The sequence below is a fragment of the Eleutherodactylus coqui genome, chromosome 12, assembly GCF_035609145.1.
Source record: "Eleutherodactylus coqui strain aEleCoq1 chromosome 12, aEleCoq1.hap1, whole genome shotgun sequence".
Lineage (NCBI taxonomy): Eukaryota > Metazoa > Chordata > Amphibia > Anura > Eleutherodactylidae > Eleutherodactylus > Eleutherodactylus coqui.
In genome coordinates, this window is record NC_089848.1 from 74,494,218 (window position 1) to 74,510,838 (window position 16,621).

Below are 16,621 nucleotides of genomic sequence, written 5' to 3' on the forward strand. Positions count from 1 at the left end.
ATATACCCCATCTGGTCCGGGACAGAATTTAGTCCTGAAACCGGAGGGCCACTTTATTATAATAATCCCATACAGAGATATTGCTAATTATGCACTTGCCTAAGTTATGAGTTACATTGTAGACGAGCGGCACATTGCAGTAGCATCCTCATAAACAAAGAGTTTCACCATTATCCAGAAAAATGAGGAAGTAGACACACAATAAATGAGGGTTATAGAGAGGGGAGAGGACATTCCCTCTAAGAGAGGCCAAGATGAGGAGCTGGAAGCTGTCTCTGCTGTTCTTCTCTGCGGTCACATTACACGGCTGTCTCTGTGGTACTGCTGAGCCTGAGGACCAGGATGAACGCTCTATGAGAGACATCACCAACCTCTACAACCAGATGGAAGAGGTCATATACTTATATAAATATCTGGACCAGATTTCCATTACTCCACTAGAGGTAAAGCGCACCGAATGGGATCTTACCCAGAATGCATTTCATTTAAAGCATATAATGTATATTAGATAACTGCACATGAAGTATAATTCACATTCAAAGCCATTCTTCTGCTGGTTATTGCAAGGAAGTCATGAGAAAGCTCAGGCCGGGTTGTGTAACTATTACTTGAGCTCTCAAACTGTAATACTCTCTGGTAACAGGAAAACCAAAGAAGCATAAATGCAGTAAAACTCAAGTAGTAGAGGATTTACAACCTTAAGTGACATTACTCTTAAATATGCACTCACACAGAAGTTTTCTTCTTTAACAACTGCTCATAAAATATGGAAGGGATAATAATGAAGTCTTGCTGAGTGGTGGAATAGATTGTAATTGGAAGCTCTTGAGGCTTCGTTCTTCTCTTCACCAGGTAAAGTGTACGACTAACAAAACATTTCAATGTGGAGCCGATAACTTATATGTTTATCACTCTTCTAATGACAGGGGGATGAAAATGACAAAGGCTACATCATTAAAGAGACGGAGTGCCTGAAATCTGGGAATCCTGATTTATCTCAATGTGATTTCAAGCCAGACGGAGTAAGTGCCGACACACTGCAGCAAATGTGCAGCATATACACAAAAGAATCGCTGTTAATCATAAATATTTTCGTCTGTGCTGATTTCTTCCTGAGAGATAAAATACTATAGGTAAGAAAAAGAGGAAAGGTGACAAGTACCACAAATATCCATCTTAGAAAAATACAACTACTAAAATATGGCGCTCTAAATGTACAAGAATATAACTACTATAATACTGCCTCCTATGTACAAGAATATGACTACTATAATACTGTCCCCTATGGACAAGAATATAACTACTATAATACTGCCCCCTATGTACAAGAATATAAGTACTATAATACTGCCCCCTATATACAAGAATATAACTGCTATAATACTGCCCCCTACGTACAAGAATATAACTACTTTAATACTGCCTCCTATGTACAAGAATATAACTACTATAATACTGCCTCCTATGTGCAAGAATATAACTACTATAATACTGCCCCTTATGTACAAGAATATAACTACTATAATACTGCCCCCTATGTACAAGAATATAACTACTATAATACGGCCCCCTATGTACAAGAATATAACTACTATAATACTGCCTCCTATGTACAAGAATATAACTAGTATAATACTGCTTCTATGTACAAGGATATAAATACTATAATACTGCCCCCTATGTACAAGAATATAACTACTATAATACTGCCCCCTATGTACAAGAATATAACTACTATAATACTGCCCCCTATCTACAAGAATATAACAACTATAATACTGCCTCCTATCTACAAGAATATAACTATTATAATACTGCCATCTAAATGTACAAGAATATAACTATTATAATACTGCTACTATGTAAAAGAATATAACTACTATAATACTGCCACCCTATGTACAAGAATAGAACTACTATAATACTGCCCCTATGTACAAGAATATAACTACTATAATACTGCCCCCTATGTACAAGAATATAACTACTATAATACTGCCCCCTAGGTAAACAAATATAACTACTACAATACTGCACCCTATATACAACAATATAACTACTATAATACTGCCCTCTATGTACAAGAATATAACTACAATAATACTGCTCCCATGTACAAGAATATAACTACTATAATACTGCTCCCTATGTACAAGAATATAATTACTATAATACTGCCCCTTATGTACAAGAATATAACTACTATAATACTGCCCCCTATGTCCAAGAATATAACTACTATAATACTGCTCCCTATGTACAAGAATATAATTACTATAAATATATTCTTCTGTGCTGATTCCTTCCTGAGAGATAAACTACTATAGGTAAGAAAAAGAGGAAAGGTGACAAGTACGCCACATATCTATCTCAGAAAAATGCAACTACTATAATACTGCCCTCTAAATGTACAAGAATATAACTATTATAATACTGCCTCCTATGTACAAGAATATAACTACTATAATACTGCCCCTATGTACAAGAATATAACTATTATAATACTGCCTCCTATGTACAAGAATATAACTACTATAATACTGCTCCTATGTACAAGACTATAACTACTATAATACTGACCACTATGTATAAGAATATAACTACTGTAATACTGCCTCTATGTACAAGAATATAACTACTATAATACTGCCCCCTATGTACAAGAATATAACCACTATAATACTGCCCTCTATGTACAAGAATATAATTACTATAATACTGCCTCCTATGTACAATAATATAACTACTATGATACTGACCCCTATGTATAGGAATATAACTACTGTAATACTGCCTCCTTGTACAAGAATAGAACTACTATGATACTGACCCCTATGTATAAGAATATAACTACTATAATGCTGCCCCCTAAATGTACAAGAATATAACTACTATAATACTGCCTCTTTTGTACAAGAATAAAATACTCTAATACTGATCGCCTATGTACTAGAATATAACCACTATAATACTGCCCCCCTATGTACAAGAATTTAAAGGGGTTGTCCCGCGCCGAAACGGGTTGTTTTTTTTTCAACCCCCCCCCCGTTCGGCGCGAGACAACCCCGTTGCAGGGGTTAAAAAAGAACACCGGAGAGTGCTTACCTGAATCCCCGCGCTCCGGTGACTTCTTACTTACCTGATGAAGATGGCCGCGGGGATCTTCTCACTCGGTGGACCGCAGGGCTTCTGTGCGGTCCATTGCCGATTCCAGCCTCCTGATTGGCTGGAATCGGCACGTGACGGGGCGGAGCTACACGGAGCTACACGGAGCCCCATTCAGAAAAGAAGAAGACCCGGACTGCGCAAGCGCGGCTAATTTGGCCATTAGACAGCGAAAATTAGTCGGCTCCATGGAAACGAGGACGCTAGCAACGGAGTAGGTAAGTGAAAAACTTCTTATAACTTCTGTATGGCTCATAATTAATGCACAATGTACATTACAAAGAGCATTAATATGGCCATACAGAAGTGTATAGACCCACTTGCTGCCGCGGGACAACCCCTTTAACTCTATAATACTGCCCCCTATGTATAAGAATATAACTACTATAATACTGCCTCTGAGGTGCAAGAATAGAACTACTATAATACCGCCCTCTATGTACAATAATATGCCTACTATAATTCAGCCTCCTATGTACAATAATATACCTACTATAATATTGCCCCCTATGTACAATAATATACCTACTATAATACTGCCCCCTATGTACAAGAGTATAACTACTATAATTCTGCCACTTATGTACAAGAATAGATCTACTATAATACTGTCCTCCTATGTACAAGAATATAACTACTATAATACTGCCCCCTATGTACAAGAATATAACTACTATAATACTGCCCCTATGTACAAGAATATAACTACTATAATACTGCTACTAAGTACAAGAATATAACAACTATAATACTGCTCCCTATGTACAAGAGTATAACTACTATAATACCGCCACATATGTACAAGAATAGATCTACTATAATATAGCCTCCGATCTACAAGAATATACATTATATGGACAAAAGTATTTGGACACTGCAGAAAATCAGCATCGAGGACAGAGTTCAATGTCATACTGCGAAGCGCGTGCTGGACTAGTTTTCTACGAATATGTTGAATTTGCTTGCCTGGCCTGCTCAGAGCCCTGATCTCAATCTGATTGAGCACTTGTGGGACGAACTGAAAAGACACTCATCTTCACAACAATCTCTTCTCACAGTCTTGCACAAGGAATGGCGAGCTATTCCTGCCTAGACTTACAGAGAACTTGTGGAAAGTATGCCTCCACGTGTTACCGCTGTAATACAAGCAAAAGGAGGACCGACACGTTACTAATAGAGATGAGCGCGCATACTCGTCCGAGCTTGATACTCGTTCGAGTATTAGGGTGTTCGAGACGCTCGTTACTCGAGACAAGTACCACACGATGTTCGAGTTACTTTCATTTTCTTCCCTGAGAAATTTGCGCGCTTTTCTGGCCAATAGAAAGACAGGGAAGGCATTACAATTTCCCCCTGCGACGTTCAAGCCCTATACCACCCCCCTGCAGTGAGTGGCTGGCGAGATTAGGTGTCACCCGAGTATTAAAATCTGCCCCTCCCGCGGCTCGCCACAGATGCCTTCTGACATAAATCAGGGAAAGTGCTGCTGCTGGTGCTGCTATAGGGAGAGCGTTAGGAGTTATTTTAGGCTTCAAGAACCCCAACGGTCCTTCTTAGGCAATAGAAATCGCAGATCGCACCTATGTGCGATCTGCGATTCCTGTTCTCTTCTCTATATGCGCTCAATGGGGCCGGCGGCAGCAGCGCCGACCCCATTGAGAACATATAGAAGACAAATCATTCTTCTCTGCCACAGCTGTAACAGCTGTGGCAGAGAAGAACGATGTTTGCCCATTGAATTCAATGGAGCCGGCAATACAGCAGGTTCCACTGAAAGCAATGGGCTGCCGGCGATCGCGGGATGAATTGTCGGGAAGGGCTTAAATATATAAGCCCTTCCCTGCAATTCATCCAGAAATGTGTTACAATAAAAATATATACCGGCGTATAAGGCCACGGGGCATATAAGACGACCCCCCAACTGTCACCTTATACGCCGGGAATACAGCGGAGCAAAGAATAAAAATCATTACTCACTTCTCCTGGCGTTCTGCGGCGCTGCTGCAGGCTGTCGCTCCCTCCTGGTCCCCGACAGAGCATTGCTTTCTGGACGCAGTGCTTGAAATCCCCGCCTCCAGAAAACACACGTGCCTTCAGCCAATCACAGCCAATGACAATGATGTCATTGAATGGCTGTGATTGGCTGAAGGCACGTGTGTTTTCTGGAGGCGGGGATTTCAAGCACTGCGTCCAGAAAGCAATGCTCTGCCGGGGACCAGGAGGGAGCGACAGCCTGCAGCAGCGCCGCAGAACGCCGGTGGAAGTGGGTAATGATTTTTATTCTTTGCTCCGCTGTATTCCCGGCGTATAAGGTGACAGTTGGGGGGTCGTCTTATACGCCCCGTCGCCTTATACGCCGGTATATACGGTATATATTTTTATTGTAACACATTTCTGGATGAATTGCAGGGAAGGGCTTATATATTTAAGCCCTTCCCGCCAATTCATCCTGCGATCGCCGGCAGCCCATTGATTTCAGTGGAACCTGCTGTATTGCCGGCTCCATTGAATTCAATGGGCTAACATCGTTCTTCTCTTCCACAGCTGTTGCAGCTATGGCAGAGGAGAACGATCTTTATGCTGACAGTGGTGGGGGGGGGGGGGGGGGCACTCTTGTCGGTATTGTGGCTTAATAGTGGGACCTGTGAACTTGAGATGCAGCCCAACATGTAGCCCCTCGCCTGCCCTATCCGTTGCTGTGTCGTTCCCATCACTTTCTTGAATTGCCCAGATTTTCACAAATGGAAACCTTAGCGAGCATCGGCGATATACAAAAATGCTCGGGTCGCCCATTGACTTCAATGGGGTTCGTTACTCGAAACGAACCCTCGAGCATTGCGAAAAGTTCGTCTCGAGTAACGAGCACCCGAGCATTTTGGTGCTCGCTCATCTCTAGTTACTAAATAGAAGAATAAAGCAGTTTTTGTGAAAAACATGCAGTGTCCAAATACTTTTGTCCATATAGTGTAACTACTATAATAGGGCCTGTGATGTGTGAGAATATAAGTACTATAAAATTATTTGGATGAGTGAGAAGTAGCCAGGTGACGATCAGATTACATTATATTAATGAGTCATGTCTATAAAACATCTGCACTAATTTGTCCTAATTTCAGTGATCAATTATATTGGTTCCTTATTGTAGTAGTGATTTCTTTATGTGGATTTTGCAGGATGTGAAGATTTGTAATCTGGATGCTGAGGTTCCTGATGACATAAAGTGCATCAGCCTGCCCGAGGTAACACAACCATGAAGTGGGAATGCTCTCATGCTGTAATGTGGGTCAGTCCTAACTAAAGAGATTCTCCTCTATAGCTCACGATTCCTAAACTCTAGAGATGAGCGAGCATGCTTGTCTGAGCTTGATGCTCGTTTGAGCATTAGCATACTCGAGAGTACTCATTACTCGAGCGAGCACCACGAGGTGCTCAAGAAAATTTCAAGGTCTCCTCCACATGTTTTGCACCTTTCTTTAGCCAATAAACATGCAGGAAGGCTTTGGCATCTCCTGCTATGACGTGTAACCCTGTGCACGTCTATAGCAGTGACTGGCTGACCGGATCAGGTGACCTATGAGCATAAAAACTCCGGTCACCTGATGCTCGCCTCACACGCAGGCTGGATTACCTTAGGGACAGAGCTGCTGCTAATCAGGGAGAGTGATAGTATAGGTTAGAGGTTGCTTTTAGGCCGGCATCCATTTACAAGAGCCCAACAATCCTTTTTAGGACTACAAGTCCACTTTTGTGCATCTGCAGTAGTGTGCACCAACCATTCACAAGCATCCCGGCTGTATACTGCATACTGTTACCGGTTTTATGCAGTATACAGCTACTGGTGTACAGAGAGTAGATAGGCAGTAACAAAACTCCTATCATTTTTCATTTTTTTTTTTTGGCAGGATTAAAGCGTACGCTATATACCCCTGTGTGTGTCCTGGCGATGCATACTCCGTAACTTGACTGTACGCAGTTTACAGTGTATATTTTGGCCTTAAAGCGTACGCTATATACCCCTGTGTGCATCCTGTCAAAAAACACTATATGACAAGACTATACGCAGTTTACTTTTGTTTTTTGGGGCTTATGTTTTGGGCAAAAACCGAATGCTATATACCCCTGTGTGTGTCCTGTATGCGTCCTTTCTATGCATACTCTGTAACTTGACTGTACGCAGTTTACAGTGTATATTTTGGCCTTAAAGCGTACGCTATATACCCCTGTGTGCGTCCTTTCAAAAAGCACTATCTAACAAGACTATACGCAGTTTACTTTTGTTTTTTTGGGGCTCAAAGAGTACGCTATATACCCCTGTGTGCGTCATGTCAAAAAACACTAACAAGATAATACGCGGTTTACTTTGGGGGGGGGGGGGGCTTAAAGCTAACGCTATATACCCCTGGGTGCGTCCTGTCGATGCATAATCTGTAACTTGACTGTACGCAGTTTACAGTATATATTTTGGGCTTAAAGCCACCCACCCGCATGCACAATCACTAAACATGCATATCAGCAAACTGCTGAGCCTGGAGATGCTGCCATACAGGCTGGTCGAAAGTGAGACTTTCCGCAACCTCATGGCGGCGGCCGCCCCACCCTACTCAGTCCCAAGTTGCCACTCTTTTTCTGTGCCCTGGAATATCAACCGTACCCTCACCAACATGGTTACTGGGAAGGTCCACTTAACCACCGACGCGTCAACAAGTGCTGGCGGGCAGGGACACTACATCTCCCTGACAGCACATTGGGTCAATCTGGTGGAAACTGGGACAAAGTTTGAGCCTGGGTCCGCTCACATGCTACCCACACCGAGGATTGTGTATCCTACCTCGGTCATGGTTTCTCCGGATTATTATGCCACCTCCTCCTACCCCCCCCCCCCCCATCTCCTCCTCCACCACTCAATTACCATCTGTGAGCACATCGCCTTCAGTCGATAGCTTGAGGTGCTGCAGTACTGCTGTGGGGAAGCGTTCACAGGCCGTGCTGAAACTCCTGAGCTTAGGTGACAAGAGGCACACCGCCTAAGAGCTGTTACAGGGTTTGACGGAGACAGATCTGTGGCTTTCGCTGCTGAACCTCCAACCAGGCATGGTCGTGTGAGACAATGGGCGTAACCTGGTGGCGGCTCTGTAGCTTGACAGACTAACACACGTGCCATGCCTGGCCCACGTGTTTAGTCTGGTGGTTCAGCGCTTTCTTAAAAGCTACCCCAATTTGTCTGACCTGCTCAGGAAGGTGCGTCGCGTGTGCGCACATTTTAGAAAGTCCACCACAGATGCCGCCACCCTCAGAACACTTCAACAGAGTTTCCAGCTGCCAGTTCACTGACTGTTGTGCAACGTGCCCACGCGCTGAAATTCAACTTTGCACATGTTGGCCAGGGTTTACGAGCAGCGTAGAGCCATTATCGAATAGCAGCTGCAACATGCCCGTCAGAGTGGTAGTCAGCCTCCGCATTTCTTCACAGAGTCGTGGGCATGGATATCTGACATCTGTCAGGTGTTAGGAAACTTTGAGGAGTCAACACAAATGGTGAGTGGCGATGCGGCCATTATCAGCCTAACCATCCCGCTGCTTTGCCTGCTGAGAAGGTCGCTGCTAAGCATTAAGGCTGACGCTTTGCGGATAGAACAGGAGATGGGGGATGACAATACGTTGCTTGATAGCCAGACCACTCTCACGTCTGTTTCTTAGCACGTATTAGAGGAGGAGGAGGAGGAGGGGGAAGAGACTGTTACCCACAGTGCAGAAGGTACCCATGCTACTTTCCTCCCATCTGTTCAGCGTGTATGGGTTGAAGAGGAGGAGGCTGAGAGTCATCCTCCTAGTGAACGAGGAGGAAAAAGAGGGGTGGAGCAAAACTCGTACAGTTGTGTTTGTTGTGAAAAATGATACTGTAAAAGTGGTGAAGAGAGTGAAGTGGTAACTTCAATAGTGGAGGTGCTGCCTGACCAGATGACGCACCACCTGGGTGGGCGTGATAGAGTAAGAGAATAGATCTAAAAACTAGCAGTGGAGAAGGCGAAACACTCCAGGTTAAAGCAAATAGGAAGTGACCAAAGGGCTGGGAAACTTCTCCTTTTATTTAATAAAGCACGTGATCAGCTTATGAAAACGCGTTTCGCGGATAACCCCTTCGTCAGTTCAGCTGGTGTTTAAAACATACAAGCAATTGGTGGGTCCCAAAAGGGTTAATGATTAGATCTGTTTGCCTGTGGAGTGCGGGTCAGCCAGGGCAGTAGCACTTCCAGTGATACAGATTTGAAAAATGGGTCTGCGTAATGGAGGTCAAAACTGTCTGCGGTGTTAGGGGTTATTAACTATAATGTATGAGGGATGGACAATTTGCATGAATCTTATTCTGTGCCCTCCAGGGTGTTCGTGTGAGGTCTACTGAACGACCATGCAGGAAGCCACCCTGCCCACGTCGGCGACCAGGAGGTTACAGTGTTATTGGCTACTTACCAATTCCCGAACAGAATAAACCTGAACTCATCCTTGTGTGAAGATCTCCGGTCATCTGTAGAACGTGATCTGAGATTATGGAGAATGTGTTATTTGTATGTGATCCGGCTTTGCTTGTCATTAGGAGACATGAGATGATACAATGTAGCAGCTAATTATTCACTACTTCTCTTTCATCTCTCCCACGCTCACATTGGACACTGGATGTGGAGCTCTCAGGAGTCTCTGCAGCGGCTGTCTGTGGGATCTCTGATGTTCTGTCTGTGGAACCTTCTCATTTAATTTGTGTTACAAAAAATCAATGGATACAATGAGAGAAATAAAGTGTACAACAAATAACATCTATTGAATTCTGTATATAAATGAGGAAGATGAATGATGATGATGATACATACCTCCCAAGTGTCCCTTATTTGGAGGTACAGTCCCTATTCTTCACCCAAGTCCTTCTTTGGCCCTTAAATGTCCCTCTCTTTGTCTTTAGAAATAGCTTTGCATTAATAAACTTACTTTGTTGCTCCATAAACTATCTGGATGGTTCCTAATTGCATTAAAGATAAGAATTCGCATATTATTTAATAATTCGTCATCACAGCAATTTGTATCATAAAAATGTCTATATTCGAATGATTTTTGTGCTATTTAAGTTAAAAGCATTCAAGTGTATAAACATGGATAGAAAAATGGATTTGCCACACAGTGAACCATAAGTGTCCCCCTCTGACCATCCAAAAAGGTGAGACTTATGGATGATAAACATGATGAGGGGAGGAATGATGATAGTAAATATGGAGAGCTGTGATACTTATGAGGAGGAGGACTGATTATACTTTTGATCAAAAGAAGGGGAAGGTAAGACGAAAGTACGTGAAGGTAAAGAGTAAAGACCCTTTTAAAGCGAGTGAAAATGAGCAATAATTGTTCAGTGTAAATGCTGCCAACGATCCAATGATGAGAGATAATTTGTTTGCTTATTGTTGATTTTATGCAGGCATAAATATAATTGTTGGTTCATTTGCTAATTGTTCCATTTAACCCCTTACCGCTCCAGGGCAAAAGTTTACGTCCTGGCAGTGGGGTACTTCCCGCAACAGGGCGTAAACTTACATCCTGGGGATAACGCGAGATCACTTATGATCTCGCGCTATCCAGCAGCAGGAGCTGGCTGTCAGTCATAGCCGGCCTCCCGCTGCAACAGCGGGGGTGCATCGGTGATGCGCCCCCGCTGTTACCCCCTTCCTTGCCGCGATCTATGTAGATCGCGGCATGGGAGGGGTTCACAGAGGGAGCGCGCTCCTTCTGTAACGTCACCGAGCTCTCGCGATATAATTGCAGAGAGCCTGGCAGGTTGCTATGGCAACAGTATGCCAGACACTGGCGTCCTGTATTGCCATAGCCTGTGATTGCTGTATAAGCGATAAGGCATGGCAAGGCAGTAGCCCTGCCATGCCTTATCACAGTGATCATCAGTGCTATAGTGTAAGTGCCCCAGAGTGACACAAATGTAAAAAAAAGAAAAAATAAAGAAAAATGTAAAAAAAAGGAAAAAAACACCTTTTTATGCTTTTTGTCATATTAGCATAAAAAAGGTAAAAAAAAATTAAAACCCCAGATATTTGGTATTGTCGTGTCCGTAATGATGTGTACAATAAGCTGTCTAGGCTTTTGACGGAGCAGGGAAAAAAGCGTTAAAAAAATTCTAAAAAGTGAGGCATAATGCTAATTTTTAGCATTTTGCCTCCGTAAAAACGCAAAAAGGTGATCAAAAAATCCATATGTACCCCAAAATGGTACCAGTAAAAACTACAGCTCGTCGCACAAAAAGTAAGCTCTCATAGCGCTCCGTACATAGAAAAATAAAAAAGTTACAGGACTTTGAATGCAGAGATTTAGAAAAAAAAAAGATTTCCAAAAAGGTTTTTATTGCAGAAACATGGAAAAACCTAAAAAAAAAGAAAGAATTTTGGTATCGTTGTAACCATACCGACCCGCAGAAAAAATGGATTGTGTCATTTATGCTGCATGATTAATGCTGTAAAAAAAAAAATCTATGGCAGAATTGATGCATTTTCTCTCCCTGCTAACATAAAAAAATAATAAAAGTTTTACAATATAGTCTTATGTACCCAAAAATGGCGCCGATAAAAACTACAGTTCGCCATGCAAAAAACAAGTCCTTATACGGCCGCGTCGACGGAAAAATAAAAAAGTTATGACTTTTGAAAAATGTAGAAGAAAATCCTCCAAAAATCATTGCATCCTTAAGCCCAAAATAGGCCGTGTCCTTAAGGGGTTAAATATAGAGATGAGCGAGCACCAAAATGCTCGGGTGCTCGTTACTCGGAACGAACTTTTCGCGATGCTTGAGGGTTCGTTTCGAATAACGAACCCCATTGAAGTCAATGGGCGACCCGAGCATTTTTGTATTTCGCCGATGCTCGCTAAGGTTTTCATGTGTGAAAATCTGGGCAATTCAAGAAAGTGATGGGAACGACACAGCAACGGATAGGGCAGGCGAGGGGCTACATGTTGGGCTGCATATCAAGTTCACAGGTCCCACTATTAAGCCACAATACCGGCAAGAGTGGGCCACCCCCCCTCCCAACAACTTTTACTTCTGAAAAGCCCTCATTAGCAATGCATACCTTAGCTAAGCACCACACTACCTCCAACAAAGCACAATCACTGCCTGCATGACACTCCGCTGCCACTTCTCCTGGGTTACATGCTGACCAACCGCCCCCCCCCTCCCCCCCACAGCGCACACCAAAGTGTCCCTGCGCAGTCTTCAGCTGCCCTCATGCCACACCACCCTCATGTCTATTTAGAAGTGCGTCTGCCATGAGGAGGAACCGCAGGCACACACTGCAGAGGAGTTGGCACGGCTAGGCAGCGACCCTCTTTAAAAGTGGTGGGGCGATAGCCCACAATGCTGTACAGAAGCAATGAGAAATAGAATCCTGTGCCACCACCATCAGGAGCTGCACACGTAGGCATAGCAATGGGGAACCTATGTGCCACACACTATTCATTCTGTCAAGGTGTCTCTGCATGCCCCAGTCAGACTGGTAATATGTACCTTAACAGTAACCGCGTTGGTGGTAATGTGGTGGTGACTGCGGACCTAGTAGCGCGTTTTTATTTTGTTGGTTTTCGGAATGTGGCCAGGATTAAGTGGGCCGTGGCGGGGGGATGGTGGGGGGGCTCTCTTGTAGTGTCGGTAAAGGTGAAATTCTTGGACTGCCACCAGACGAACCAATGCAAAGGCATTTGCCAAGAATGTTTTCCCTGTTGGAGGAGGAGGGGGATGTTTTTGAGGCACTACGTGTCCTCTCCACGTGTCCGTGGTTATATGCACCTTAACAGTAACCGCGTTGGTGGTAATGTGGTGGTGACTGCGGACCTAGTAGCACGGTTTTATTTTGTTATTTTTCGGAATGTGGCCAGGATTAAGTGGGCCGTGGCGGGGGGATGGTGGGGGGGCTCTCTTGTAGTGTCGGTAAAGGTGAAATTCTTGGACTGCCACCAGAAGAACCAATGCAAAGGCATTTGCCAAGAATGTTTTCCCTGTTGGAGGAGGAGGGGGATGTTTTTGAGGCACTACGTGTCCTCTCCACGTGTCCGTGGTTATATGCACCTTAACAGTAACCGCGTTGGTGGGAAATGGCCTCGCCGCCATCATGTCTTTGGGAAGCCTCTGTTTCCACACCCCAGAGACATACCATTAGCAGCGGTATAGGCAGAGCCCAGAATTCGTAACATTTCAGCCGTAGCATTAGGACAGGCCCCACTAACATATCACTAGCAGCATTATAGGAGGAGCGCAGTCTTCGTTCCATGTCAGCAATAGTAGCACTCAAGACAGGCCCCAGTAACAATTCCGAAGCAGCAGTATAGCGGGAGCGCAGTCTTCGTTCCATGTCAGCAATAGTAGCACTCAAGACAGGCCCCAGTAACAATTCCGAAGCAGCAGTATAGCGGGAGCGCAGTCTTCGTTCCATGTCAGCAATAGTAGCACTCAAGACAGGCCCCAGTAACAATTCCGAAGCAGCAGTATAGCGGGAGCGCAGTCTTCGTTCCATGTCAGCAATAGTAGCACTCAAGACAGGCCCCAGTAACAATTCTGAAGCAGCAGTATAGCGGGAGCGCAGTCTTAGTTCTATTTCAGTAGCCTTAGTATAGCAAGGCCCAAGTTACATTTATGTAGCTAAAGTGTAGGCCAACCCCACACACACTTCTGTACCATGAGTGCAGGCGAAGAACATACAAATTGCTATGATTACACTGTAGGTGAGGGCCCCAAAAAATTGGTGTACCAACAGTACTAATGTACCTCAGTAAAAATTGGCCATGCCCAACCAAGATGGCAGGTGAAACCCATTAATCGCTTTGGTTAATGTGGCTTAAGTGGTAACAAGGCCTGGAGGCAGCCCAGTTTAACGAAAAATTGGTTCAAGTTAAAGTTTCAACGCTTTTAAGAGCATTGAAACATATAAAAATTGTTTCAAAAAATTAGATGAGTGAGCCTTGTGGCCCTAAGAAAAATTGCCCGTTCAGCGTGATTACGTGAGGTTTCAGGAGGAGGAGCAGGAGGAGGAGGAGGAATATTAGACACAGATTGATGAAGCAGAAATGTCCCCGTTTTGGATGGTGAGAGAGAACGTAGCTTCCATCCGCGGGTGCAGCCTACGTATTGCTTACGTATCGCTGCTGTCCGCTGGTGGAGAAGAGAAGTCTGGGGAAATCCAGGCTTTGTTCATCTTGATGAGTGTTAGCCTGTCGGCACTGTCGGATGACAGGCGGGTACGCTTATCTGTGATGATTCCCCCAGCCGCACTAAACACCCTCTCCGACAAGACGCTAGCCGCAGGACAAGCAAGCACCTCCAGGGCATACAGCGCTCGTTCAGGCCACGTGTCCAGCTTCGACACCCAGTAGTTGTAGGGGGCAGAGGCGTCACCGAGGATGGTCATGCGATCGGCTACGTACTCCCTCACCATCCTTTTACAGTGCTCCCGCCGACTCAGCCTTGACTGGGGAGCGGTGACACAGTCTTGCTGGGGAGCCATAAAGCTGGCCAGGCCCTTAAAGACTGTTGCACTGTCTGGGCTGTACATGCTGCTCGATCTACGCACCTCCCCTGCTACCTGGCCCTCGGAACTGCGCCTTCTGCCACTAGCGCTGTCGGATGGGAATTTTACCATCAGCTTGTCCGCCAGGGTCCTGTGGTATAGCAACACTCTCGAACCCCTTTCCTCTTCGGGAATGAGAGTGGGAAGGTTCTCCTTATAGCGTGGGTCGAGCAGTGTGTACACCCAGTAATCCGTAGTGGCCAGAATGCGTGTAACGCGAGGGTCACGAGAAAGGCATCCTAACATGAAGTCAGCCATGTGTGCCAGGGTACCTGTACGCAACACATGGCTGTCCGCACTAGGAAGATCACTTTCAGGATCCTCCTCCTCCTCAGGCCATACACGCTGAAATGATGACAGGCAAGCAGCATGGGTACCGTCAGCAGTGGGCCAAGCTGTCTCTTCCCCCTCCTCCTCATCCTCCTCATCCTCCTCCTCCTCCTCCTCCTGAACGCGCTGAGATATAGACAGGAGGGTGCTCTGACTATCCAGCGACATACTGTCTTCCCCCAGCTCTGTTTCCGAGCGCAAAGCGGCTGCCTTTATGGTTTGCAGGGAACTTCTCAAGATGCATAGCAGAGGAATGGTGACGCTAATGATTGCAGCATCGCCGCTCACCACCTGGGTAGACTGCTCAAAGTTTCGAAGGACCTGGCAGATGTCTGCCAACCAGGCCCACTCTTCTGAAAAGAACTGAGGAGGCTGACTCCCACTGCGCCGCCCATGTTGGAGTTGGTATTCCACTATAGCTCTACGCTGCTCATAGAGCCTAGCCAACATGTGGAGCGTAGAGTTCCACCGTGTGGGCACGTCGCACAGCAGTCGGTGCACTGGCAGATTAAAGCGATGTTGCAGGGTGCGCAGGGTGGCAGCGTCCGTGTGGGACTTGCGGAAATGTGCGCAGAGCCGGCGCACCTTTACGAGCAGGTCTGACAAGCGTGGGTAGCTTTTCAGAAAGCGCTGAACCACCAAATTAAAGACGTGGGCCAGGCATGGCACGTGCGTGAGGCTGCCGAGCTGCAGAGCCGCCACCAGGTTACGGCCGTTGTCACACACGACCATGCCCGGTTGGAGGCTCAGCGGCGCAAGCCAACGGTCGGTCTGCTCTGTCAGACCCTGCAGCAGTTCGTGGGCCGTGTGCCTCCTATCTCCTAAGCTGAGTAGTTTCAGCACGGCCTGCTGACGCTTGCCCACCGCTGTGCTGCCACGCCGCGCAACACCGACTGCTGGCGACGTCCTGCTGCTGCTGACACATCTAGATTGCGAGACAGAGGTTGAGGAGGAGGAGGAGGAGGGTGCTTTAGTGGAGGAAGCATACACCGCCGAACATACCAGCACCGAGCTGGGGCCCGCAATTCTGGGGGTGGGTAGGACGTGAGCGGTCCCAGGCTCTGACTCTGTCCCAGCCTCCACTAAATTCACCCAATGTGCCGTCAGGGAGATGTAGTGGCCCTGGCCGCCTGTGCTTGTCCACGTGTCCGTAGTTAAGTGGACCTTGCCACTAACCGCATTGGTGAGGGCGCGTACAATGTTGCGGGAGACGTGGTCGTGCAGGGCTGGGACGGCACATCGGGAAAAGTAGTGGCGACTGGGAACTGAGTAGCGCGGGGCCGCCGCCGCCATCATAGCTTTGAAGGACTCCGTTTCCACAACCCTATACGGCAGCATCTCAAGGCTGATAAATTTGGCTATGTGGACGGTTAACGATTGAGCGTGCGGGTGCGTGGCGGCGTACTTGCGCTTGCGCTCCAACACTTGCGCTAGCGAAGGCTGGACTGTGCGGTGCGAGACATTGCTGGATGGGGCCGAGGACAGCAGAGGTGAGGGTGTGGGTGCAGGCCATGAGACGGTTGTGC

General features: G+C 45.8%; 1 protein-coding gene across 1 annotated transcript; it reads left to right on the forward strand.

Annotated features, from left to right (window-relative positions):
- The first annotated feature begins 247 nt into the window (after positions 1-247).
- LOC136586834 (cathelicidin-2-like) lies at positions 248-10,159 on the forward strand. Its single transcript, XM_066585080.1, has 4 exons — positions 248-443; positions 927-1,022; positions 6,339-6,404; positions 9,543-10,159. Exons 1-4 carry the CDS (start codon positions 255-257, stop codon positions 9,672-9,674), a joined length of 483 nt encoding a protein of 160 aa, XP_066441177.1. The 5' UTR covers positions 248-254; the 3' UTR covers positions 9,675-10,159.
- The last annotated feature ends 6,462 nt before the right edge of the window (positions 10,160-16,621 follow it).

Excerpts from the sequence above, each read along its gene's own strand:
- LOC136586834 (XM_066585080.1), top strand. The coding sequence starts at position 255 with ATGAGGAGCTGGAAGCTGTCTCTGCTGTTCTTCTCTGCGGTCACATTA. Across the intron at positions 444-926 it reads TTTCCATTACTCCACTAGAG|GGGGATGAAAATGACAAAGG; the intron begins GTAAAGCGCACC and ends TTCTAATGACAG. Across the intron at positions 6,405-9,542 it reads AGTGCATCAGCCTGCCCGAG|GGTGTTCGTGTGAGGTCTAC; the intron begins GTAACACAACCA and ends TGTGCCCTCCAG.